At 44.7% G+C, this 24,653-nt stretch overlaps 1 protein-coding gene across 6 annotated transcripts in view; it reads right to left on the reverse strand.

Annotated features, from left to right (window-relative positions):
• Window positions 1–1,015: 1,015 nt before the first annotated feature.
• The window catches only part of Bicc1 (BicC family RNA binding protein 1), a 280,380-nt gene continuing 256,742 nt past the window's right edge, over window positions 1,016–24,653 (reverse strand). For 3 of the 6 annotated variants that reach the window (XM_017797134.2, XM_029561566.1, XM_029561570.1), the window contains 7 exons: window positions 23,760–23,925; window positions 21,029–21,068; window positions 20,514–20,668; window positions 12,622–12,778; window positions 9,671–9,831; window positions 8,035–8,134; window positions 1,016–3,228 (listed from right to left, as the gene is read on the reverse strand). In XM_017797134.2, the coding sequence (XP_017652623.1) occupies window positions 3,098–3,228; window positions 8,035–8,134; window positions 9,671–9,831; window positions 12,622–12,778; window positions 20,514–20,668; window positions 21,029–21,068; window positions 23,760–23,925 (910 nt within the window). In that variant the 3' untranslated portion in view covers window positions 1,016–3,097. Of the gene's footprint in view, window positions 3,229–5,512; window positions 5,592–8,034; window positions 8,135–9,670; window positions 9,832–12,621; window positions 12,779–20,513; window positions 20,669–21,028; window positions 21,069–23,759; window positions 23,926–24,653 lie in introns of all 6 variants that reach the window. The other 3 variants (XM_029561569.1, XM_029561568.1, XM_029561567.1) reach the window with 2 other exon arrangements.

The raw sequence follows: 24,653 nt of genomic DNA on the forward strand, positions 1-24,653 counted from the left end.
AGGGGTTTCTGTTTCATCCACCACTGTGTCTAGACTAGGGAACGACATACATATAACATGTATGTGAGATTACGTATAAGTAATGAGTGGATGATCGCTTTCATTGAGCTTCAGATAAGACTTCAGTTATCTTAAAGAATGCTTGTTCTCAAAATAATTGAGAATTCTTGGTGCAGATAACTGGAAGAGATATTCCCGAGGGCATAATGGGTGGAAGACTAGGATTTTTCTTTTTAAGATTGATTCGCATCTCAGTATTACTAATAAGGTGACATTCCCAGTTTGAGAATGAGCCTGGACAGAGTTCAGGGCATATGGAACCATAGACCATCCATTTGATAGAGCAACAGTCTCTGAAAAGGAACCAGGATCAAAACCTGGTCCCAGTGTGCATGGAGCCTTTGCTGATGGGTGAGTGTGTCAAAGCCGTCATCTAATGGAGTCTTTATAAAAGAACAAACGAACAGTAATAAAACCTGTTCTATAATGTGGCTCCTGTATATACCTGTGGTTGGCAAGAGAGACAAGGACCGACCGCTAGCCTCAGATTTACTGTCTATGCTAGAATGCCATGGCTCCTTGTTGAAGAGGAACCCTGTCAGCTCAGGGAAAGAGGATGTGAATTTAACTCCACCGCAGAGACATCCTCTCAGTCTGCTGAAAATAGCCTCCCCCACCCCCAAAAAAAGTTATCTTAGAAAACAAAGATAGGCATACAGCATGTGCATAGAGATTTTTTGTAAAGATACATTTTATCTAGAAAGAGCAATACAAAGGGGTTATATCAATTTATTTCTCATTTAACGATTAGTTTAGAAAAAAATTCCCACTTTCAATGTTAATTCCATCTCTGTTTTTTTTAAAAAAGTGACTGAAAGGACAGAACCCCACACAAAAGTACAATCTGTGTCTGCTCTGTATTTACGGATAACCAGTCGCTGTTAAGGCGCAGACTGATTAAAAGGTAACATTTATGCAAATAACCCAAATATTTTGTGCATGATAGAACACCAAATGTAGTGTCAAATTCCCTTTATTGCATCAAGAGAAAGTGAGAAAAAATGATTTCCAGTGTTTTAAGTTTTTAGCCTCCCTATTTAATCTGGTGTAAGTGGGCAGATTCCCCCGGTGTACTTTTACAACACTGTTCATAAAGCCTAAATCAGCTAAATACTGAGCATTAATTCTCCTTCCTCTTGTGAACACATGATATGGCACAGTTGACAAATGACTTATTTAATCTGGGAAAGATTATATTTAATAAATAACAAAATTTAGAGAACCGTGTGGACCAAGAGGAATCACATGCCGGATGTGTAGTGAGCTTCGGGGATGGTTACCTGCCCACAAGATGGTCACAGTATCTCCATGGGGTGCCTTTGGTATCCCAAAGCAGTTAAGGCTTAGTTTAGTGCCAGATACATATTGATGTTGCGGAAAACCCATGACTAATCTTCCAGATAACCAGTACTGTTTTTAAACTTTTCTGTATGCAAAAAGTCTCTTTAATTCTTTACTGATTGGACTTAGCTTTGGAAAACATATTAGGCAAGTATTTATCTGGTGGGTATACAAATCTCTAGATTTTTAAGCTCGTCAAATGCCATCTACTGAGTACTTGTAAGTGGTTTATGTTCATCTGGAAAGTCTTGAAATACAGAGCATAAATAAATCACTAAAGGTGACAATTTTCCCTATGGGAAAAGTTTTCCAACAATTAATATGCTTGGAAATAATATTGCTTTGAAGAAAGGCACTTAAGTGATTTTCTTCATGGATTGAAAATCATTTGAAAGTCAAAAGACTTAATGTCTGATTTCTTCAACTTTCACAGTATAAGATTGTAACAATAAATCTAGCCACTTAGGAAACATTTTTTCCCTCAGAATCCAGCTCTCTTATAAGCTGTCACCCTGGAGACTTAAGTAAAGCCTTTCCATTTTCAACAAACACAAGTCAGCTTCGAGCAGACAGATGCACTTTGAGGAAGGCCCATGACCACAGGGAGCGTAGCTACTGGGCACGGTAAGGAAGGACCATAGCCTTTTCAAAATGGCAACAGTGCTGTCTTGTCAGATGGTTATTTGTCTTTTTAAATAAAGTGACAATCTCAGGCTCCAGTTATTGAATGCCGTCCATTCTGTACCATAAATCTCTAGTAAATATCAATTTCATCAATTATGTACTGTATGCTTATAATATCTAAAAATAAAAGTTTGATATAAATAAATGTCCTTTAGTGGCAGTATACTAAAAAAAAAAAAAAGCCCTTTGCCTTTCAACCACCATTAAAATCATTCTAGCAGTGTAGGCAGCAGCTACCTATGATGGCTGCGAAGGGTTAGTATTGCAGAGTCCATTTGGTCTGTCTTTGTACCTGTGACAGCGAACTATGGTCACAGCCAAGTTTCTAGGATGTTGACACAAATGAACAGAATTGGTCCAGAGCCAAGTGGGCTCACATTTCCCAATGCCACAGAAAATTCTGCCTAGAGACTAGTATCCAGTACCATTTCAAACAAGAATGTGATGGGGTCAGGAATATGTGAACAGATCTGATTTGTACCAATGTCAGAAGACATGAAAAGGGGGGGTGGGTGGGAGAGAGAGTCATTCCACAGGCTGAGAAAGGGAACCATGTAAAGTGCTGGAGGACCTCAATAATTATTTTAAAGTAATGCCAGAAAATACCACTTTGATTTTTTTTTCAAATCCCCAAATACCAAAACCAAGCAAACCAATAAAATAACTTCTAAATTTTCTGGCATCCCAGATATCAATTTCTCCTTCATTTTAAGTAAATATATATATATATATATATCAGTGCATATGTAATACAGGTAAATAAGAAGTAAAGCCCTACCCTTATCTTGCAAATTTTGTCCAATTGCCATTGGAAGAAGCAGTCCATCTTTGGGGCTTGCTTGGCGCCACCTCTCTTCTCTTCCTTTCTGCCATAAAGTAGGTCTGAGTTTGATGCTTTGGTCCTGATACCAGACACCCAGAATGCTGAGGAGGGGATGCAGTGAAGGCTGTTCACAGATCATGTCCAGCAATCACGTCCACTGTGTAGGTAGCAGGTGTCCAGATGGCTCTGCTACCAGCGGCCACTGACACTGGCGATGTCTGAGTGATACTGGCGAGGCAGCCTCCCACTTGCTCCGCCTTCCAGGAAAGAGGTGCGTGCGTTCGGTGGTTCAAAAAGTTTTCTTTGGTTTTTATTTAGCTCTAGGGAGAAAGAGACAAAGAAACAAAGAAAAGAGGGAACTGTTAGCAGTCCGGTGGAGAAGTTCTCTATGTAAGGTCATCGTATCAGACCTCAGAAAATGGTGGCGAAGTGGGCTCCAGGGGAAAGCCAGGGAAGGAAGAGTTCAGTTAAGACATCTTTGAGTACCAGCCCCATACAAGAGGGAGAACATGAGCAGCACCTGGGTTTTCTATGGTCCATAAGCCCCTTGAGGGAAGTGTCATTCTCAGTATCTAACCACATTAAACAGCTCCACTATGCCAAAGGGCTTCAGAGGCACAGGGCATAATTGAGGCTGGTGAAAGGCACCTAAGAAGAAGTATTAGCAATGGCACAGAAGATTATTACAACTGGGAATATAGCTTAGTGGTAGAGCTCTCGCCTAACATGTGTGAGGCCCTGGGTTCGAGGCCCAGCCCCTCTCACCCACCCCCTAAAACAAATAATTTTGCATTCTCCACATGGTCAGACACACAAAGAATGAAGGTGGAGTCAGATATGGAAGAGACTCTCACACCTAAAGGCTACAGGGGAGCCCTGCAGTGCCAGGACAGTTCCAACTCAGATGGCCTGTGCCTCTTGTACCAGATGAAGAGCCATATCCACAGAAAAGAGTTTTGAATAAAAAATTAACTTAGTAGAAGTCATATCAGTTTAGAAAATTAATACATGAAACAATCTATGTTCAAATTTAAATTTTCAGGGGGAAAAACCCCCGAAGCATCCTATTTTAATTTCAAAGAAACCAGAATACTTAGGAAACATATTTAACGTATCTTACATGGCAGTACGCTAACGGAGCAGAAGGGCAGCACTAATTGCTTAAGACTATCTGTGACTCTACATCCACACTGTTCCATGGACCCTGGCATCACTGATAGAGGTCTCTATAAAGCGCTCAGACAAGCGCACCTGTGAGCGTGGGTAATCGAGGGTTATGAAAACTACCAAATGCAAATATCTTCTGATTTGTTCAACTTCAGACAGATCAGAAGGGCTGTAAAATTGACTTGGTCTTTTTTGTCAGGGGGGGGGGGACTGAAGCAGGTGATTGAACACCTTTTATTTGCACAGAAGTCAGTTTTTTAGCACTCCCCCAATATACACACATTTACTTTTTAATTCTGAAGTCACAGTGCAAGCCTTGGGAGCTACAGAGCTGTTAAGAATGAGAACACAGATTCTGTCTCTAACAGGCCAAGTGGTTCAGGACACCAGATGGCCAGGCATGCTCCTGGAGTTCTGGAAGATAGGTCAGCACTCTTACCAGTTCACCTGAATTATTTCTAAAATGTAAATGTCTGCCCTATAAGGGTCCATCACCTCTCCTTAATTAACACATAATTCTTAGAAAAAGAGATCACATTAATACATAGAGCTTATGGCAAGCAAACACATAATTATCTTCTTTTGTTCATGTCTTTGCTCAGGGGATGATAACACGAGCATCCCCAATCTTATGAGGAAAACTGACTTTAAAAAAAGGCATTGATGTCACTTGTGCACATACTGATGAAGTGGCAGTGGAGTCCCCCACCTGCCTGATGCAAAAGTCCATGGAGCACTGGGCCACAGAGAGAAGACCCCGCAGCCTGGGCAGGGCAGCTGGAGGCACCTACAGATCCAGATGTGCCCAGTAACCGAGTATTAACCAGTTTGTAATCACTGAAGAAACAAGTATCTTTATGAACAAGAGACACACGGGCACGTGTCCTCATGGATGCGATTCCGTTGCTGTGGAATCTGACATTCCGACTAAAAGAGGAACAAGTATATACATCCCATTTAAAAAAACCCCACAAACAGAATTTCAAAACTCAAGATGGAATTGAATGTATTTCAAGGTAAACTTCTAGGAGACTCCCTGTGTGGTCCATTCTCTCATGGGCGTGTAAGACACAAGTCAGAAGGGGATTCCCACATCATGGGGAAGGGAACGGAAGGAATAAGGCCAAAGACTCCTCCTCTGCACATGGGGCCAATGAGGTTATTTTCAGAAATTACATCAGCTTGACCTGGAAAGAATGAAATGGCCACACGGGGACGCAGCCACCTGTGAAGGTGCAGTTTCTCAAAGGGGCCACACATGCTTTTTTTCCTAAATATGAGGCTCCGAGACAAATATGCCAGAGAGCTTACCAAGGATCAAGTCCTACTGAAGGCCCCTCAGGGCCTTTGTTATGTTTAAAATTCAAAAGCAAGCTCCTTCCTCTGACTACTTGTTTTTCTCAGAAAGCCTAAAGGATAGTTTTGGAAAATACCAACCTTTTTCTCTGACATTCCAAGGTTCACACAATCCTGGCAGCTCTCAGGATCTTGTTGCGGATCTGAACAGAGTCACAAACTAAAAGAATAGGTCGGGAGATGTTAGATCTACCTGAGGCCAGGACAGGAGGCTTGTCAACAGGATGCTTACACGCCTCTCACTGAGTCTGTCCATCTAGCTAACAAATTACTAATCTCAGCAATCTGCCAATTAAAAAACCCTCAAATTTATTTATTCTTGGATGCCTCCCTACTAGAGGTAAGTCCGTCTCCTATAATATTAAAATACAGGCCAAGGTAAAAACACCACAAAATGTCATGCTGAAAGAACAGCTCCAACGATAAGTTTAACAACCAGCAAACCTTCAAAAAGGAGTTTTGAGCAAACTATCTGACCAGAAGCCAAGCAGGAGTCAGGCCTAAATCTGCCCTGGAAATGGGAAGTTTGGGGGACTATAAGTGGGTCTCTTTGTTATCAGGTAAGTTGAATTGGAATAAGCAGCTTTTTGATGAAGGGTTTCTTGATAAAAACATTACTTGCAGAGAAAATAATTTAGTAGGTGCACGCAACATTGGAAGGAAAAATCATCCTGAATATAATCAAATACTTCACGCTGTGCAGAGCATTCACAAGGTACCTTATTCCCCTTAAAAGCAAGAGAGTCTGCGCGCATTGAGAGAGGTCTGCAGAGCCAGTCCTGACCTTGGAAGAATCATGCTGAAGGTTATGATTAGGAAAATGAAGAGGATTCAAACCCTTTCTGTTTCTTATCTTACTCCGCACTATCCCAGACCCAGAGCGAAAGGTGCTGCCCTATTCCAGAGGACAGCTTACTGATGATCCACCTGTAGCCTGTTCAAGTGTCTAGATGTCCACTGTGCTCAAAAGCTTTACAGAGCTTGGAACTGGAGATGCTGGAATTCACACCTTTCTAGAATAAGTGCTAGAGGCCCATTTTCGACAGCATCATGTGAATTAATTGAATTTCAAGTAGTGTATCAATTCACTTGAAAATTAATAAAAGAATGTGTAAGTATATGAAGGTAATTTGACTCTAAGAATAACCCTCTGTGGATAAGCTTTAGGGTAAAGAAGTTGCAAAGCCAATCTTGTTACCAAAGATGGCATAAGGCACAGGGGCATGCTGCTAATATTATATACTGATTGTAGTTTTCTATTTTCATTAAGCCTGCTGATACATTCACGAAAACACAGTTCTTAGAAATGGAAGAGGACTTACATAGTCACCAATTCCAATCTACTTTCATAATAAATCAAAACCAAGAGAGATTTAGGAACAAATTCAAGACTTCATGACTTGGCCCAACAAAGTGCAAGTCTTCTACTTGAATCCAGTGTTCCCTTCACAGATTACAATAATCTTATGAACTGAGCACCAACCGTGCAGGTTGGTGGGTGCCCCAGGTGGAGGCAGATTCCTAACCCTGATGCATACAGACCTGCTGTGAAGGAGTCTAAGGGCTGCAGCAGAAATCACCCATACTGGACTTCTGCCCAATTCAAGTTCTTCTGCCCATATCTGCTCTAAAGATTTCTTATGGGGTAGTAGGTAGGGTAATGCAATCTGATGCTAAAATGAAATGGAAAAATGGTGATGTTTCAGGTTGTATTTCCTGATCTAATTAGGGAATGCTGTCTGGAATGGATTCTCACTAGCTGGAAGCAGCTGCTGGCCTCACACAGGACCAGTCTGCAAAGTCACAGCTCACAGTACAGGACACCTGGCTTTCACCCTTAGTGGCTCTGTCTTGTTAAGAGATAGGCACACGTAAATTTGACATTCAAGAACCCTATCGGACAGTCTTCAAAAGCTAGTACTACCTCCCCGATATTTCTTGCCCACCTTTCTCTGAATCCCCGTTCAAGGTGCACCTGTAGGTATCTGCAAACTCTGGACTTTCATGCTCAATTCCTTTCAGAGGAGTGGCACCCAATGAACGTATAGTGCGCTGACTAATGGAATATGCAGCAAATGGACTGAGAAAGTAGACTAGGGGGCAGGTACTGAGCCTCTTCAGTCTGTGACACACCCTCTGGGATAATATCCACATTCTATTAAAGCATGGAGAAAACTGGAAGTCATTAAGTCAAGTAGTCTGCCACATTCCAAGCCGAAACAGCGGATGCTCTTATCCTCCTGATGTAATGATCCTGGTGTGTCAGGACACACACAGTTCAATATGGCATTCAATTAGGAATAATGAGTCATGAAACCAGTGACTGTTTATCACAACTGCTCAACCACTCTCAAGTTCTGCACAGGGCTTTGTTTAGATCTTTCTGGGTAGGTCTAGTCTAAGAGCGCTGTCAAGGCAGGCTTTTGGGAAGGACCTGGGAGGAGGAGGGTGTTCTTGACATGGGTCAGCGTCAGACCCTTGGAACCATATCCACCACAGTGTCAGCGGAGCGAGCAAGCTGATGGGCCAAGCCAGCCCTGGAGGTGGAGAGCCTGGGCAGAGTATTTTTCAGATTTTAAAGTACGAGTTGAACACATATTCACCTGAGATGGCGAGCAGCATTTTCCTCCTGGCACCGAAGGTGCTGATTCCAAGCTCCTTCAGGTCCTGGTCGGTGAGCGTGAGGAACGTCTGAAGATCAATCTAGGGGGAGGGGAAAAGAGGAAGCAGCTGTAGCCCATCTGTCAAGTACCTATTTCTTTTTTTAAATATTTTATTATTTTTATTTTATGTGTAGGAGTGTATTACCTGCATGTATGTGAGTGCACCAGTGTCGTGCAATGCCACAGAGGTCAGAAGAGGGCATCAGATTCCCCTGGAACTGGAGTTAAGGACGGTTCATAGCCACCATGTGGGTGCTGGGAATTGAACCCGGATCCTCTGCAAGAGCAGTCAGTGCTCTTAATCGCTGAGCCATCTCTCCAGCCCCAAGTACCTATTTCTTTACAGTCAGTATTACACCTCCTTTCACCTCTACCTACTTCCAAAAACCCACAGTGGTGACACCAGCCTGAGGCCATGAGTTAAGAAACAAGCAGCGAAACGAAAGTGGTAATTAACAGGACGGTCTAAATCAGCCCCTCGGTGGTACTGAAATAAAATGAGAATAAATCATGTGCGGGGTTACTTATGTCAATATATTAGGCACAGATTGTGGCTAATCAGTTTGACAAAAATATTGTAATAACGGTTTAGAAGATGTCTTGGTTCTGTCTCAGGCCCGTCAACTGAAACCGTTTGGTACTGAATAAATGAACATGTTAAAGGTGCTGTATTTAAGTCGGGCATGGTGGTACACACCTTTACTCCTAGCACTCAGGAGGCGGATCTCTTGAGTTCAAGGTCAGCCTGGTCTACATAGCAAGTTCCAGGCCAGCTGGGACTACAGGGAGACCCTGTCTCAAAAAGACTTTTAAAAATGCTGTATTTTAGGGGGTTGGAGAAATGGTTCAGCACTTAACAGTTGTTATTCTTCCAGAGGACCAGGTTTGATTTCTAGCACCCACATGGCAGTTAACGACCATTCATAACTCCAGTTCCAGGGGATCTGACACCCTCTTCTGGCCTCTGAAGGACATTACATGCATGTGGTGTACTTACATACATGCAGGCATAACACTCATGCATGTAAAATAAAATACATTTTTTAAATGCTGTATTTTCCAAGACTAGACTTAGAAAGCAGCTAAGTATTATTTCAGAGGTTGCTATTTACTAAAAGTGCCGAAAATAAAGACAAAAATGGACTGACGAAGGAAATTCAAAGACCTGCAGCCCCAGTACTGATCTCAGGGTAACTGTGGCTGCAGGGTCCCCCCCGCCCCCGGCTATGCTGGAAGGGACACTACAGTGCCTCTCTGTGTGCCACTTTCCTGTGTTTCCTAGTTGAACTAAATAAGAAATAAGACAAGCCGGGCGTGGTGGCGCACATCTTTAATCCCAGCACTCGGGAGGCAGAGGCAGGCGGATCTCTGTGAGTTCAAGGCCAGCCTGGTCTACATAGTTCCAGGGCAGTTGGAGCTACAGGGAGACCCTGTCTCAAAAAAAAAAAGACATTTTCTTCAGCAATCACAAGCTAGAGACTGTCCTAAATGTTCAAGGAAAGCACGGCCCATCAATGAATGGCTTTCTTCTAAATGTCGTCATACCCAACCAGAACAGATGCCCAGGCTGACTGACCTCTTGTTGCTGGAAGACGTCTGTGTATTTGCCCAGGCCCAGCTTGCTGAAAAGCTCAGGGAGGTCGGAGCCTTTGAAGGAGCTGTTGAGGCTGCAGCCATTGCTCCCCGTCAGCGAGGAAATGCAGTCCATGTAATTGCTGCTGCTGAGATAATGCTCGGCTGGAAGGCAGACAGGCGGTGTAGACGCCCAGGGAACAAGGTTTAATCAAAAGTATTAATCACCCAAATATTTCAGATTTCACTGTTCAGCCGAACAGAGAGCCGGCTGCGGGAGATGACCATCCTTCACCGAGGTACAGGCTTTTCATTAAGAACACTGCTTATTGCTGTGGGGAGGCTCCTGCCACTCAGTGGTTAGGTTTGGGAGGTGGGAATCCAGCCCTGAGGCCTCTATAGTTACTAAGCATTCACCACACTCTCCCCGAGCAGCCACTCTTTACCACTGATTTGATGGGAATTAAATGAACCGGGAGGATGCCTGGGACACAGTAAAGGCTTGGGAAGTTATTACAGGTCCAGACCCCATGTGCATGGCAGGACGGTGCACTGCCACCACACCTGAGCGTCAGTCAGGAGCTAACGAGAATCCCATTGCCTTGGCAAATGTGTCTAGATAGCAAGTCCATCAAATCATTTCTACCACAAATGATGAGGCTCAAGTTCCTGATTAATTCATGATACAAGCTAAGGGTTCTTGGGAAAATTTCTAACACAGCAACACAGAGGTCTGTCTTGTCTATAGTCTGGTTGTCAGACCAACTGACAACCCAGAACCATGCTCCGTGCATCACCAATCACTGCACTGGAGGATCTGGCAGAGGTGTGCAGTCTTCCTAACCCCATGACTTATGGTGAGAGCTCCATCCTCTCACAGGAAGGAAACAGCCCTAAGAGGGATTCCCAGCAAACTGACAGGAGCAGGCAGATGCATACAGTCCATTCCTGTGCACCGCTGAACCTCAGCGTCTACTGTGAACCATTCCTGGTGCCACACACGCTTTCTCCAACTTCCATCTCCTTACTGAGAAGCCCTTCGTGTATCCCACCCGGAAGGAATTTATTAAATTCTTCTCTCTTGAAAACAGGTGGTTTTTTATTGTGGAGGTATAGGAATGGGAAGACCCATAATTTAACCTCTTAGGCCTCTCCACCGCTGAGAGTTAAAGCAGAGTCCCTCCCCCAAATCGTAATAGAGTGGGGATGGCCAGGGGGGCACTAGGTCAATGGTGGCAAAGTCATGCCACCTCAGAATGACCACTGGCCTCCAGGGAGTGGAAGTCACAGGCTGACAATGTAAATTATTGTCTAAAGAATAAACTTACCTTCTGGGGGAGCAGAGGGAAGTTACTAAAAACTACATTTGAATACCTGGTATAAACAAGGGTACCGAGAGAAGATGGAGACTTCGAGACGTGGACCGGGGTAGAAAGAATAAAAAAAGCTTATTGGTGCTCTCAGTACAGCTGCCCCCGGCAACATACACTGAGCACGTGAGGTGAGGAGTTAAAATGTGGAGCCAGTGTAAAATACTTGCTAGATCTGGGCTAAGTAAAGCATGTCAGGAAAAATTTAAATAATAGATTCTTCTGAATAAGACATGCAGGGATAAATGTTTATAATGGCTCAAAGTTTCCCTAACATTTCTTTTTGTGTTGACTATTGATAGCTTTTGTATCTTTCAAACTTTCACACTCGTAAAACTCCTGATGAAACCAAATAGCTGGGCTTCTGTAATTGCTTCTCTTTGCTAACGAACCCATCCTAAATGTCAGTGCAACTGCTTGGTACAGTCAGTCAGTTTTGTGAAAACTATCCAATGTTAAATGAAAAGAAAGACTGACAAGCACCACAAAACCAGCTTCTGCTGGGCTACACCCAGGTCTGTGCCAGATGCCAGCTGACAACACTGTGCGTGTCAGCGGATTCAGCCAGTACCTAGGAGGAAGTCTCCAGGCTCCATTGGGACTAAGAGTTGACGGTGCCTTCTTCAGACTTGGCCAATGATATTTCTATTCTTTAAATCTGAGACTCCTGCAGCCACTTTGCCAGTAACGACTAATGCACTCATCTGCGATGCCTTTCTTTAGATATTACAGGCTACATGTTTGAAATTCCAAATTTGCCAAGAACCCTAAATAAAGTGCATTAGGAACACACCTTGTGCTGTGTGGATGTCTGTCTGTTTACACGCTTATACCCCCTAGGAGAGGGTGTGCTCTTACAAACACACCATGCTCACCGTATTTACCTTAGGCAAAATAACCGTGTCTTGAAGTGCCTTTCCTGTTTATGCTAATTCAGCTATGTCTTGTAAAAAGCCAAATGCTGTCCTTCCCCTCTAACAGCTGATTTTTTTCATTTCTCTAACATGCTAATCCGACAGTATTTTCTCAACTGCTTTCACATTTCCATCACTTGTCACTGAATGCTTGTGTATATTATTCTTTGCACAAATGTTACAGCGCATCTGCCTGCGCGGTGTCAGACACCCTGCCTGGCACATGGCATTTAGTAAGTCCTCACCAAGTACGGTGGTGTATGCCTCTAATTCCAGCACTTGGGAGGCAAAGGCAGGCAGAAAATGGAGGCCAGTCTGGTCTGCAGAGGGAGCTCCAGTCCAGCTAGGGCTACAGCGAAATCCTGTCTCAAAAGAGTAACCAAAATAAGCAAGTGTTGACTATCACTGTGCCTGAACTGCAGAGCTCGGATTGTACAGGGCACAACGTATTTGTAAATAAACGATACAGTAAGTGCTAGAGCGTGCACAGAGCACAGTGAGAGGAGAGAGTCGCGGAGAAACTGGGTGGCCTCATGGAAGGAGGAGCACGTGATTCGTAGCCAGCACTTTCTACCTCCGGAACCAGAGTTATACCTTACCACCTCAAACCAAACGTCCACATTCTAAGCTGATAAGAACATCTTTAAGTCCGAACAGAAGTCGAAGCCCACCTGATTTATTCTGCTTGCGCTTGGGGCTGCCAATGGGCGCTGCCAATTCGTGGTGACCTGCGGGTCCTAGTCCATTTCGGTCTCTCCAGTTATCAGATTCACTGCCACTTCCCAGGTGCTCGCGACTACTGGACCGTGAGAGGGACATGGAGGAGCCCTGCAAACCGTCCAAGCCAGAAGGATGAGCTAAAGTTGCTCCCAGTGTGGGGGGAGAAATGAACCCAAAGGAGACCACTGAGATTCCCTTTTGTTGCTACCCAGGGTACTGATTCTCAGGATGTAGCTTTTGTCCTCCAGCAGCCAAGGACAGAGACAGGTACATCTTATCCCATCCCCAAGGGGAACCGATTGCACGGGACAGAGTTCAGGGAGCACACAGGACAAAGAATCCTTCCTATAAAATTGGAACAGTACTGGTTGAGTTCATCCTTGTTTTTAGGAAGCAGAAAGCTCCCCACACACACACACACACACACCAGGTTCAGCGCTGGGTTTCTGCCTTACTTCACACAAGATTGGAAGAAGATGCAAGCTCCCAGCCTAGCATCCAGAGTGGGGAACAGAGCTGGTGCCTCCCCCGCGGGCCCAACAAGGACATGGTCCTGCCAGCAAGTTCCAGTGACTTGGGATAATGCATCCTTTAAAATTCTCAAATACTAAAAATAATAGGGGACATAAAGTTGGGGGTAGAGGGCAGAGTGGCGGGGGGAGAGTCTGAGTATGACCAAAATGTATTACATAAAATTCTCAATAAATGAGCTGGAGAGGTGGCTCAGCAGTTAAGAGCACTGGCTATTCTTGCAGAGGCCCCAGATTCGAATCCCAGCACCCACACGGCAGCTAACAACTGTCAGAAACTCCAATTCCAGGGGATCTGACTTCCACAGCACAGGTGAATTTACATACATGCAGGTATAACACTCATAAAAATTTAAAAATTTTTAAATCAAAAATACTTTTAATTTTCCAAGTTTAAAATGAGAATAATTTATAACAACTCAAAAGTTTGCAATGAATTTGCACTGATTCACCCCCTTAATCAGGTATTTGATCATGGTGCGAGAGGCAACATCCTTTGATTTGCTCAATGGCAATTTTGAAGTCTACTCACTTCAGTAAACTTACTGAACTCGGTCTCACGACCGTGCAACCACAGCTACTATGCCCTCCCTTAAACATGTCCACCTGGCGGCGTGGCGCCCCCATGCTGAGGTTTCTCATCTCCCTATGCCCTTGGTGGGGCCTTCCTCCTCTTTTCCATTCTAAATGGCAGGGACCCCTGAGGCTTGGTTCCGGGAAACCTCTTCATTTCTTCCTTCTCATTTAGTGATTTCAAACCTCTGTGAAGCTCATCAAGATTGGGAACTAGGTTTCTGCCTCTAGATTTGACATCCCTGTGGAACTTAAGAATCAGAAACTGTCATCTGACACCTGTTATACTGCTTGATAAGCATCTTAAACGAAGTCACTGAGGACCCATGCCCACCAGTTACACTGAACCTCCTCCTCCTTTAGAACTCCTATATCCTAGCCAGAGAATCCGTCACACACCTGATGCTCCACCACACACCTGTATGCACCACCCGTGCTTGATTCCTTCATCCCTCAACACATTTAACCTAATGGTGAACTCTGAAAATACCTCTGACATCCTCCTAGCCCGCCCACTTCTCTCAGCCTCCAAGCTGGGGCTAACTGCCTCTTCAAAGGCCATCCCCTGTGATCCATTACACAAAACAAGGCTGGTGTTCTGATGCCGGCCTCTACCTGGGTTTCTGCCGACCTTGACTGGTAGGATGGGCAGAGATGCTTCATACTTCTCCATGATTCTACTCTGCTCTACCATGGCCTGGGGTATTCCAGGACTGGTCTTCTTCCAACCTGACCTCCAAGGATGCACTCTTCTACCCACCTTCTGCTCCAAGAATTCTCCACTAGTTCTGATGCCATGATGATCATGGCAGTTCCTTGACATAGTAGTCTTCCCCAAGATTGACACAAAATTGGACCTTGCTACTTAAGGTTTACCAGTTTGACTGCCGTCTGCCCATGAAGCCTGCTTGTGGCTACTGGAACTAAAGCAGCTTCGGTTTCATATTTATCAGGGACTTCCATTACCCTATGCATTCCTGCTTACTGAGCTTTTGTGTTTCTCCTACCCAATAGAAAACAGGTCTGTTCCTGAAAGCAAGAACCTTGTGTTCAAACCCGGTATCTCTAGTGCACAGAGCTGACTCGGGAACACAACAGATGATTTACACTTGCAACAATACTGAATGAATCTCAAAGATTCCCTTTCCTGGAATCAGCTATACAGGGAGAGAGAAAAGGGATAATGTTTAGATGGTGTGAAAAACCAGAAGGAACTGTATTAGTTCAAAAGATGATCAAAAAACACTCTGTTCTCTCCCCTCCCCCCCGTCTCTCCCTCTTTCTGTGCACGTATGTATAGGTGAAGACTATATAAGAAAGAACACAGGGCCAGGCAGGGGAAGCAACCTTTGAGTTGTTGGTCAGGGTAGTACAAGAGACTTCCTAAATAACACAGGCTATTGTCACAGCCCTTGACTGCCTCACACTTGAAGGTCAGACCCTATTGTTGAAGACAGGCCACACTCTGGACACAGGACTTGGAGCAATCGATCTGGAGGCCTCATCTCTGAAGACTAACTCCCATAGCATCAGAAGACAATATGAAAACTGCCAAAGGAGAAAACTAATCAATGATCCCATCCAGCTGTAAAGTCTATGAACCACAACAGCAATCAGCCCAGGAAATGATCTCTACTGGTGCACTAAGTGGTACTTCTATCTTAGGAGTAATCAAGAGCTGTCTAATTGGACTTAAGACCTCCTCAAGGTGTGAACTCAAGTGTAGTACTGTAAACATGGCCAAATATACATGGGTGGAGAGGTCGCAGACCCTAGAGAAAAACGTACTTTTGTCACATACCTAAGCCAACATCGTTTCTTAACCGTATTCTAAATACGAATCCTTGTATTCATAGACAAGTGCACCTCCCACCACTCAAATAAGCTTCTTTTTGCAACAGATGGAGACTATCACAGAATTCTACAACTGGTCAAATGTAGAGAATAAGTGTCTGTGAGAGGTCCAGTCCTAAGTGACACATCTACAATGTAAGCTCTACACCTAAGGCTCAGGGAACACAGTAGAATGGAGTAGAGCGAACACTAATGCTTCTCTCAACTCTCAGCAGTGAAGCTTCCTATGCAACACATGGTGATTAACACAGAAAGCCACAACTGGCCAAAATGTAGAGATTAAGAGACTGCAGAGTGCTTGTACCTGAGTAGGGTGTCTGTATCCAGCCTCTGCCGCCCAAAGCTCGGGAACCACTGTGGAAGAGGGGGCGGGAAGACTAAGATCCAGAGGGGTGGATGACCACAAAGGTTTCCAGGCAGCTGGGGACTTGCTCATATGAACATACAGCAGTGGTGACAGCATGCACAAGACACATGCAAGCTCAAGCCAGACAAAATCGTAGCAGAGAAGTGGGGAAATGGGTCAGAAGCCCCAACCTTTGCTGAGGAACCTGCTGGTAACTGGTAACCTCTGGGAGAATAAGAGTTGGTTTTCTCTAACCACATGATGCTAAATAGATTAAGCAGGCTCCAGGGGATGAATGCATACTGAAGGACCTGTGGGAACCTAAACTTGAGTTGATAGGCCTTAACATGTAAGACAGAACACATGAAATATGGTGGAGGGCTATGAGAGGGGTGCAGATAGGAGAGGGGCCAGAATATGATCAAAATATAGTGTATGAAATTTGCAAAAAATTCAATTAAAAATTCAAATCTTATAGAAAATATTCTCTTTCCTCTATCTATGGGGTACCTTTGCTGATTCAGATCTAGGGAAATTATGGCTCCAAAATAAAAAACTACATTTTTATTTTCCAGTGAAAATATCTTTACTAATATCCAGTGCAGGAAGGGTTAAGGACATATTCAAAACTGGCCTTTTGGCAGGGCAATGGTGGTACACACCTTTAATCCCAGCACTGGGGAGGCAGAAGCAGGCAGATCTCTGTGAGATCAAGGCTGGCTTGGTCTACATAAAAAGTTCTAGGCCAGCTGGAGCTAGAGGGAGACCCTGTCTCAAAAAGGCTAAATAAATAAATAGCTAAAATAAAGCTGGCCTTTTGTTTGGTTTTTGATATTCCAATTCAACACCAAGTGGTTAGGGTCAAAGTTTTCAGTCTCGGAAGGAAAACAAAGCTGGAGAGCTCCAGCCTTGGATCTTTAGAATGGAATAATTACTTAGTTGTCTAAAACCTTGAAAAAGTACACAACTCTAACTTCCCACTAATGCTGAGTACAGCGTTCAAAAGTATCTAATTCTTGCACCAAGCAAATATCCTGAAGCAGGAAGCCCCAAGTCCCTGGAGCACTGGGGGGGGGGGGGGGCACACTGAGGAGCAGCGCTCGGCCACCAGGGTCTTAACGGCCAAGCATGCTGCAGCGCACTGCCCGTACTTTGCTTGTCCCTTTGGATTTTCTTTTTGGGAAAAAAGTTAAAGAGGGTGAATTGTAAGGCCACCCTACAATTTAGATAAAAACATACACTGGCTCTCTCTTTTAATGGGGACTATATTCTAATAGTTCCAGATCTTCCCCAAATCCTTCATCGACAGGAGCCAGTCTCAACCCACACTAACCTTTTTTCAATTTTTCTGAGCTACTACAGGGTAAAGGAAAGGCATGCACGTACACAGAACAGCTGCTGCGGAACATCTGGTAGTGCAGCGTCAGGAGCCCCTTCCCCCCATTCTAATACATTTGAAATTAGAAAAGACCTAGTCCCAAGGCAATTCCAGAACACCTCTCCTGAAGACTGCTGGGGTCTACGTTTCGTAGCATTCACCAAGGCAGGGAAAAGCAGCAGTGCCAGCCTGTGCTCCAGTCTCACTGGTCACCCTAACCTTTCCAAGTTTATTTCATGTGTATGAGTGTGATGCCTGCCTGTGTGTATGTGCACCCATGTCACGCAGTGCCCGTGGAGGACAGAAGAGGGCATCGGATCCCCTGAAATGAAGTTAGGGACCATTGTTAGCTGCCATGTGGGGGCTGGGATTGTAACCTGGGTCCTCTGCAAGAACAGCCAGTGCTCTTAACCACTGAGCCATCTCTCCAGCCCCTACCCTCACCTGTTACAGTGAATGAGCAGACACCAATCTGGGGGATGAAGCAGATTAGCCCAAGACAACCAAAGCAACAGAGACAGAGGGGGTTCAGGCCCTGGGACAGAGCCCTGAACATTTCCGCACACAGAAAAAAACCCTCTCTGACCCTGGGCAGGAACAGGAACAGAGGGTCATCAAGGCCACACGTCTGCACTGCCTACAACCCCCTTCGTTTGGCAGCCCGGCACAGCTGTGCTCCTCAGGCCTGCCTGCATTGGCCTCACCCATGTGGTCACTCCTCACTCCCTACCTGCCAAATGAGATCTGAGAGAGCTCAACAGAAATGCAGATTCTTCCTCCAAATGATCGCTACATCTTAAAACCATGCCACATGGCTCAGTTTCAGTTACACGTCCCCCTTTCCTATGCACTCCTTGAGTTAAATCGTTCATTAGGGAGAGCTGTTTAAGGAAATTCTGTAAAATGAATTCAAGATTTTTCTCTGACGTTTACTGACTATGACGATAAAACATTATTCATCCTGGGACCCTCTTTTATCACTGGAAGTTTGTGGGGACTGAATAAATTTGTACTTGAAAACCTACCTTATAAACACAAAGAATTGAACCTCATCCACTTAAAATAATTCTTGCTAATACCTTATGTGCTCACACAATACTCAGAAGTATTGCTCTGTATACAGAAAGCATAAGGAGGGGCTGGAGAGACTGTTCAGAGGTTAAGAGCACTGGCTGCTCTTGCAGAAGACCAGGGGGTTCAATTCCCAGCACCCACATGATTGCTAACAGCCATCTGTAACTCCAGTTCCAAGGGATCCAACACCCTCTCCTGACCTCCACAGGCATCGCACAACATGGGTACACTTACATACATGCAGGCAATACACTGGTACACATAAAAATAATAAAGTATTTTTTAAAAAGTATACGGAGCTTGAATGTGCAGTTACTTCCTCCAAAGAGTGTTCACAGTCAATCCTTGGTTTTTTATTTATTTTATGTGTATGCGTGTACTGCTTGTATGTAGGTAAGTGCACCCATGTCATGCAGTGCCCGCGGAGGACAGAAGAGGCCATCGGATCCCCGGGAACTGGGGTTAGAGACAGTTGTTAGCTGCCATGTGGGTGCTGGGATTCGAACCTGGGTCTTCTGCAAGGACAGTCAGTGTTCTTAACCGCTGAGCCATCTCTCCAGCCCCAGTCCTTGGTTTTCTTATGGACAAAGTTCTCCAGTTGAAATAGTAATAACCACCCAACATTACCAAGAACTCACTGTGTCCCTGGGAACCGTGGTCTCTATGATGTCCCGGTCAGTACAACCCGAATGGGAATGCAGGCTGCCAAGAGTGAAGTCTCATCAAGTTGGTACATACAACCACTGAGGGTTATCGGACCCTGTAAACCTGACCATTTTATTTCTAAAGCTAAAGGATTCATTTTAGAAATGACGAAATCACAGTGAACAACCCACACTTCACTCTGCCAAAGGCAGAGGCGAAGGAAACGGACCACTGGCTGCTGATGTAAGGCTGAAAGTCTCAAGGTAAAGGTAAAGCTTTTGCTAACAAAAGAGGATGTTGATTTCCTCTCAAAGCTCTGGTGGGGGGAGGAGGTGTGGACTCCTACAGCCTGGAACTGTTTTACAATGGTTCCTCCGCTCCACTGCGGAAGGTCACTTCAATCCTAAACACAGGCTGCCAGCTGGCTGGCTCCCACCACCCTGACGGGGGAGCCCCCAGGGGACTGTTGTTCAGTATTTCAATAGTATTTTCTTTTCCGCTTACTCAAAAGAGACAAAGAATTTCTTCCCCACCCCCAGAATTTTTTTTTTAATGTTTGCTTTCGCCTTTCATCAACAGGCTTATTACAAAGAAAATGGGTGGAGAGGAGAAGGTCCGTCTACAAATGCTAGTTATTAGACTAACAATCGTGAGACCGTTGCCAGCACATTTGCAGCCTGCAGGGCTGTGGATGAACAGGATGCTTGGATTCACCAATTTCATCCACTCTAACTCTGCAGTCTCCCAGGACCATGTGTGTGCAAGCTGGCTCTGGCCAGACCCCCAGTCCCTAAGGCTTATTTATAGCCAAAGTCTGACACTCTCAAATGAACAGGGTCTGCTCAGAAGTCACATGCCAGGGGAGGGCAGAACTTGGGGTCCTTCCTCCACATGCTGAGAATTGTCTAGTCTCCCAATGGTGGCCTTGCTAGGGCTACCCTGGGACAAAAGAGTCCTTGTATGTTAAAAAATTTTTAATTAATTTGTTTTTATTTTATGTATATGACTATTTTGCCTGCATGTATGTAGGTATGCCATGTGCATGCAATGGCCACGGAGGTCAGAAGACGGCATTAGAGCCCCTGGAACTGAAGTTACCATGTGAGCGTTGGGAATTCAACCCGGTTCCTCTGCAAGAGCAGCCAGTGCTCTTAACTGCTGAGCCATCTCTCCAGACCCACCTTTGTACATTTTTATGAAAAGTTACAGCCAGCCTTTGCTTGCTCTCAGCCTCTCTCTGTCATTTATGATAACCCTTCCCCCAACAAAAACTCACCTCCGAATTTCTACCTCCTTAACAGCTGATAAACAACTTTGAGAGGAGAGAAAATGGTTACTATGTAAGATTAACTTGATTCCACTCAGCCACTCAGTCCATCCATGCAGAACCAGGGACAGGAGGGAGCTGGCTATTGTGGGCAATGTTCGGACAGGACCACACACCTCATAGGCAGTTGTCATCGTGGGCTTGTAGGACACGTGGTTGGCTCTTCTCAGCTCCCTGATGGTCTCGGCAGGCATGGACTTTGAGAACCCGAGGCCACTCCAGGTGTTGGTAGGCGTTCTGACCTCAGTTACCACTGGTTTCTTTAACATCGCTTTGAAAAACAGAATATAAGAGAAAGTTCTGGTGTGTTTAATGCATGTCTTAAATAAAATACTGATGAACAAGGTTCCTTTGACATATGTGAAGAAATTATAACTGAATGTTATTTCTTAACACAAAATGACTAAGAATATTTTAATAAAACATTTTATCCAACAAAACAGTAAACAAGGAAAAGCTACAAGACTTCATTGTACTGGTGTTCTTCAAACATTTTATTGCAACAGCATCTGTGTAACATGAACTCTACTATTTTGGGTTTCTTTTGATAAACACCTTGCTTTTCCAATCACCAGGAATACCGTAAAACCACTTCTACATAAAAAAGCAAAGCAAAGTGGAAACCACTTACCTTTGGTGGCTAGTAACTTCTTCTGTTCATAGTCAAATGCCTGAAAACGAAGCAGAGGAGGGGCCCCGTTACCACTCTCCCGACGACCCGCCAATACCCATGCTTAGAGGACAGAGGTTTTCTTAAGTCCTACGAATCAGCTGGGGACAGCTGCTAAGTTCTACACCGTAGACAAATGTAACCAAGGTCAAAAAGTCTTCAAAACCAGCCAGAGTCACACTGTGACTTCTAGCTTGAAGCCAGGGCAGTGGCAAAGTTAGATTTTTTTTTCTTGCAAATGAAAATAAATTCTTATTCACTAGGACTACCGTCCACACTGGTACCACTGTATGTTACCGCAAAGTGAAGATCCTACCAGTGGTACAAGCATCAAAGTAATGTGTTATCTGAATGCCATCAAGTACCCTTTGTCTTTTCCATCTCAAAATCCCCTCTACACTACGTAAAAACCATGAGAATTGGGACAGTCCTAATACTGCTTGTTATCAGCCAAACTGGCTCATCCTGGCTTTTGAAGTGAGACACATGGAAAAGACCTAGCTTTAATCACTAACAATGTAATAAAACTGAGCCTAGCTCCCCTTCACTGCGTAGGAACAGGCAACACCATGCACTGGTTGCATTAATGCTGAAGGGTGACAGTGTGTGGCCAGGCCTATGCGGAGACCAGAATAGGCCTCACTGAAGGAAGTGTGCCACGTGGCTACACGTCAGATACTAATCTGTCCTCACCTCCATCGGGGAGACAGATAAGACTTGATTTAAGGGGGTCTCAAAGATCTACCGTGAAACGAAGAATCATTTGGCAGAGCTCTTTGACTCTTCTGTCAGGAAGACTGTTATCAGTATATATACATATATATACACGTGTGTGTGTGTGTGTGTGTGTGTGTGTATGGTCCCCAGAGAATATGCAGTCAGAAACAGGACACTTGAGAGAGTACACCAAGTTGTGACCAATCCTTATGCTAAGGTGGCAAACTAAACCTAGGCCATCGCAGAACACATTGTGACCCTAAAAACATGGCAGCACATTAGGAGAACACATTAGGAGATGCTTTTAGATGACAGTGTTTGAGGACACTGCTGTGCTAAACTTGCATTGGAAGTTAAAAATCACCTTTAATGCCCAGGGGCAAAGCATCAGGAAAACCTACCCTAACTCTTTCAACTAATAATTACCGAGTGCCTACTGCTTAAAGAGAGTGCTGAGCTCTGTGAAGAATATGATAATGTATCAAAAATAATCTACAAGCCGGGCGTGGTGGCGCACGCCTTTAATCCAAGCACTTGGGAGGCAGAGGCAGGTGGATCTCTGTGAGTTCTCACTATGTAGACCAGCCTGGTCTACATAGTGAGTTCCAGGATAGCTGGGGCTACAGGGAGACCCTGTCTCAAAAAGACAAAAAAAAAAAAAAAAAAAAAAAAAAAAAATCTACAGCTTGAATGACTTAAAGTCTTTGGAGGGCTAAGAGAAGTCACTTTAGAATAAATCAGTCAGAGAGAGAAGTGTGCAAAGAGCTGGAGATATGGTTCCCCAAGGGTGGGTAAGGAGACAGACACAAAATGGGGCACACACATTGTTTCTTCTATCAAGCTCTTTGCCTACTCTGGGTGATTTTAGAAGCCAGCTTCTCCCTAATGGCATAAGCTCATCCATTTAAGACGAACTGCCACTATCAAAAACGTTTTCATCCTAAAAGAAAGATGAAATTATTTCACTTGGAGCCTAAGCCCAATAGACATAGCAGCCACACAATGACCAAACTCACAACAGGGTCATAAAGTGTTAGGATGTCCGACAATAAAGGAGATTTGGTGTTTCCTAAACCAGAGAATTTTAACTTAGAGTAGCCAAAAATGAATCCACCAGAAAAATATTGGTGAATGAAGGCCGTGGACTCTCTCTACCTGAAAGTGCACACAGATGTTCAAATGCAAAGGATGAGGATACAACCACAAGGATTGGATTGTACGTCACACTGGAATTAACACAGTATAATTTAGCTCCGTGAATTAGGTTTTCAACATAATACTGTTTATTTCTAAGGCTGTGTGACTGTTTTGGAGGTGATGGGATGAGGGAGAGAGAGGAATCCATGAACTAGGTAAGTCTACTCAGTCATCGTGGTACTGAAAGATGAGCTGTCCCCCTACAAGCACTGAAGCTTCACCTGGTGTGCCCTACGTGCAGAACAGACATCTGAATTTTATTTACGCTCAGCAATCTGCTCTGAGAAATTAGCCGAAGGCTTTGAAAACGGACACAGAGAAAGGCCTGGCTGAGGAGGGGGAGCCGCCATGGACAGGAGACCCTCAGGCCATGAACTACCGTTCAGCTTCTCCCGAAGACTTAACTTCACACTGGCTGTTTGCATAACCATCTCAACGTGGCTCCAAATTTATCAACTTCATTTCCAAGACAGAAGAGTATTGGATTTATTTCTCCAAGACCATGTCTTTGAGGCATCACAACTCTCTAAAACTCCAAATAACAGATGCGCATTGTTATCACCATAATTAATACTATAAAAAATCATTTTCACTTAAGCTAAGCCCTACATTTCATTTTTAACACGGCAAAACCGACACCCAGCCCCTGCTTCTGTTCACATTTCACACTGACCAGGCGCAGGGGGCGGCCCGACCTCTGCACTGCGGATGCGGGATGCGTGCCCGGTGTTCTTCGCAGGAAGCCGGGAGCCTCAATGGCTGCCTTTGGCCGCATTACCTGCATGTGCACATACGGAGGCTGCGGGGCCAGGCGGGCGCGCTCTGAGTTCTGCTGGGCAGCTGCGGCTCTCTCAGCTGCTCGCTCGCTCCCCGGGGCCTTCTTGTCAGCCAGAGGACTTTCTGCAGCACTTAGCTCAGGGTCCGAGAGCAACCTGTCGGTGCTGCTGTCAAAGAGAGTTGAGAATTTACTGGTCCACGTCACAGAGTCGCATGCTGCCTGTTTCCCGTGTGCCATGGACACTGCGTGCTTCTGCTTCCTCATCTCATTCAATCTCCAGAGCAATGCCATGGCACAGTAACACTGAGGTAGTACTGTAGCCTCACTGGGGGACACATGGAGGGGTGGGTAGACAGCAGGGCCAGAATTTGAACTTGGGCCGTCTGGCTCTAAGACCAGGGTTGGAAACAATTTCACAATATACACCCACATTACAGATGGTGCACTTGGTATCTTGAATGCAGTACACAGGGATGTACAGACAAGGTTTCTAATTTTTGTACATCAACCAAATATCAACGATTCATGCAGACAAAGTCTAAACAGACTTGCTAAGTCTGGAGGTACATGGAGGACAGAAGTCACATGTGTGGACTGCTTGTGCTACTGGTTACAAAAAAAGAGTAGCACATGAATACAGATTCTCCAGAGCCTGTTTAGGTGACCAGCAGAGCCTCCACGTGCCTCCTATAATAGGCTGCATACCTGAGTTGGAACCCATGATGTACTGGGGTACATGCACAAGTCAGAGCTCATTAGTTCAGTTCTACTCATTCAATTATTCAGTTGTGTTAGAGGATTCTAGAGAGCTTCTGGAAGACAGGAGCAATAAACCTGCTTGACAGATGTTGACAGAGGCTTCAGGGAGGACATCTGAACTAGGAATTAAAACAC

This window comes from Nannospalax galili, unplaced genomic scaffold, assembly GCF_000622305.1.
Source record: "Nannospalax galili isolate Female #2095 unplaced genomic scaffold, S.galili_v1.0 scaffold1454, whole genome shotgun sequence".
Taxonomy (NCBI): Eukaryota; Metazoa; Chordata; class Mammalia; order Rodentia; family Spalacidae; genus Nannospalax; species Nannospalax galili.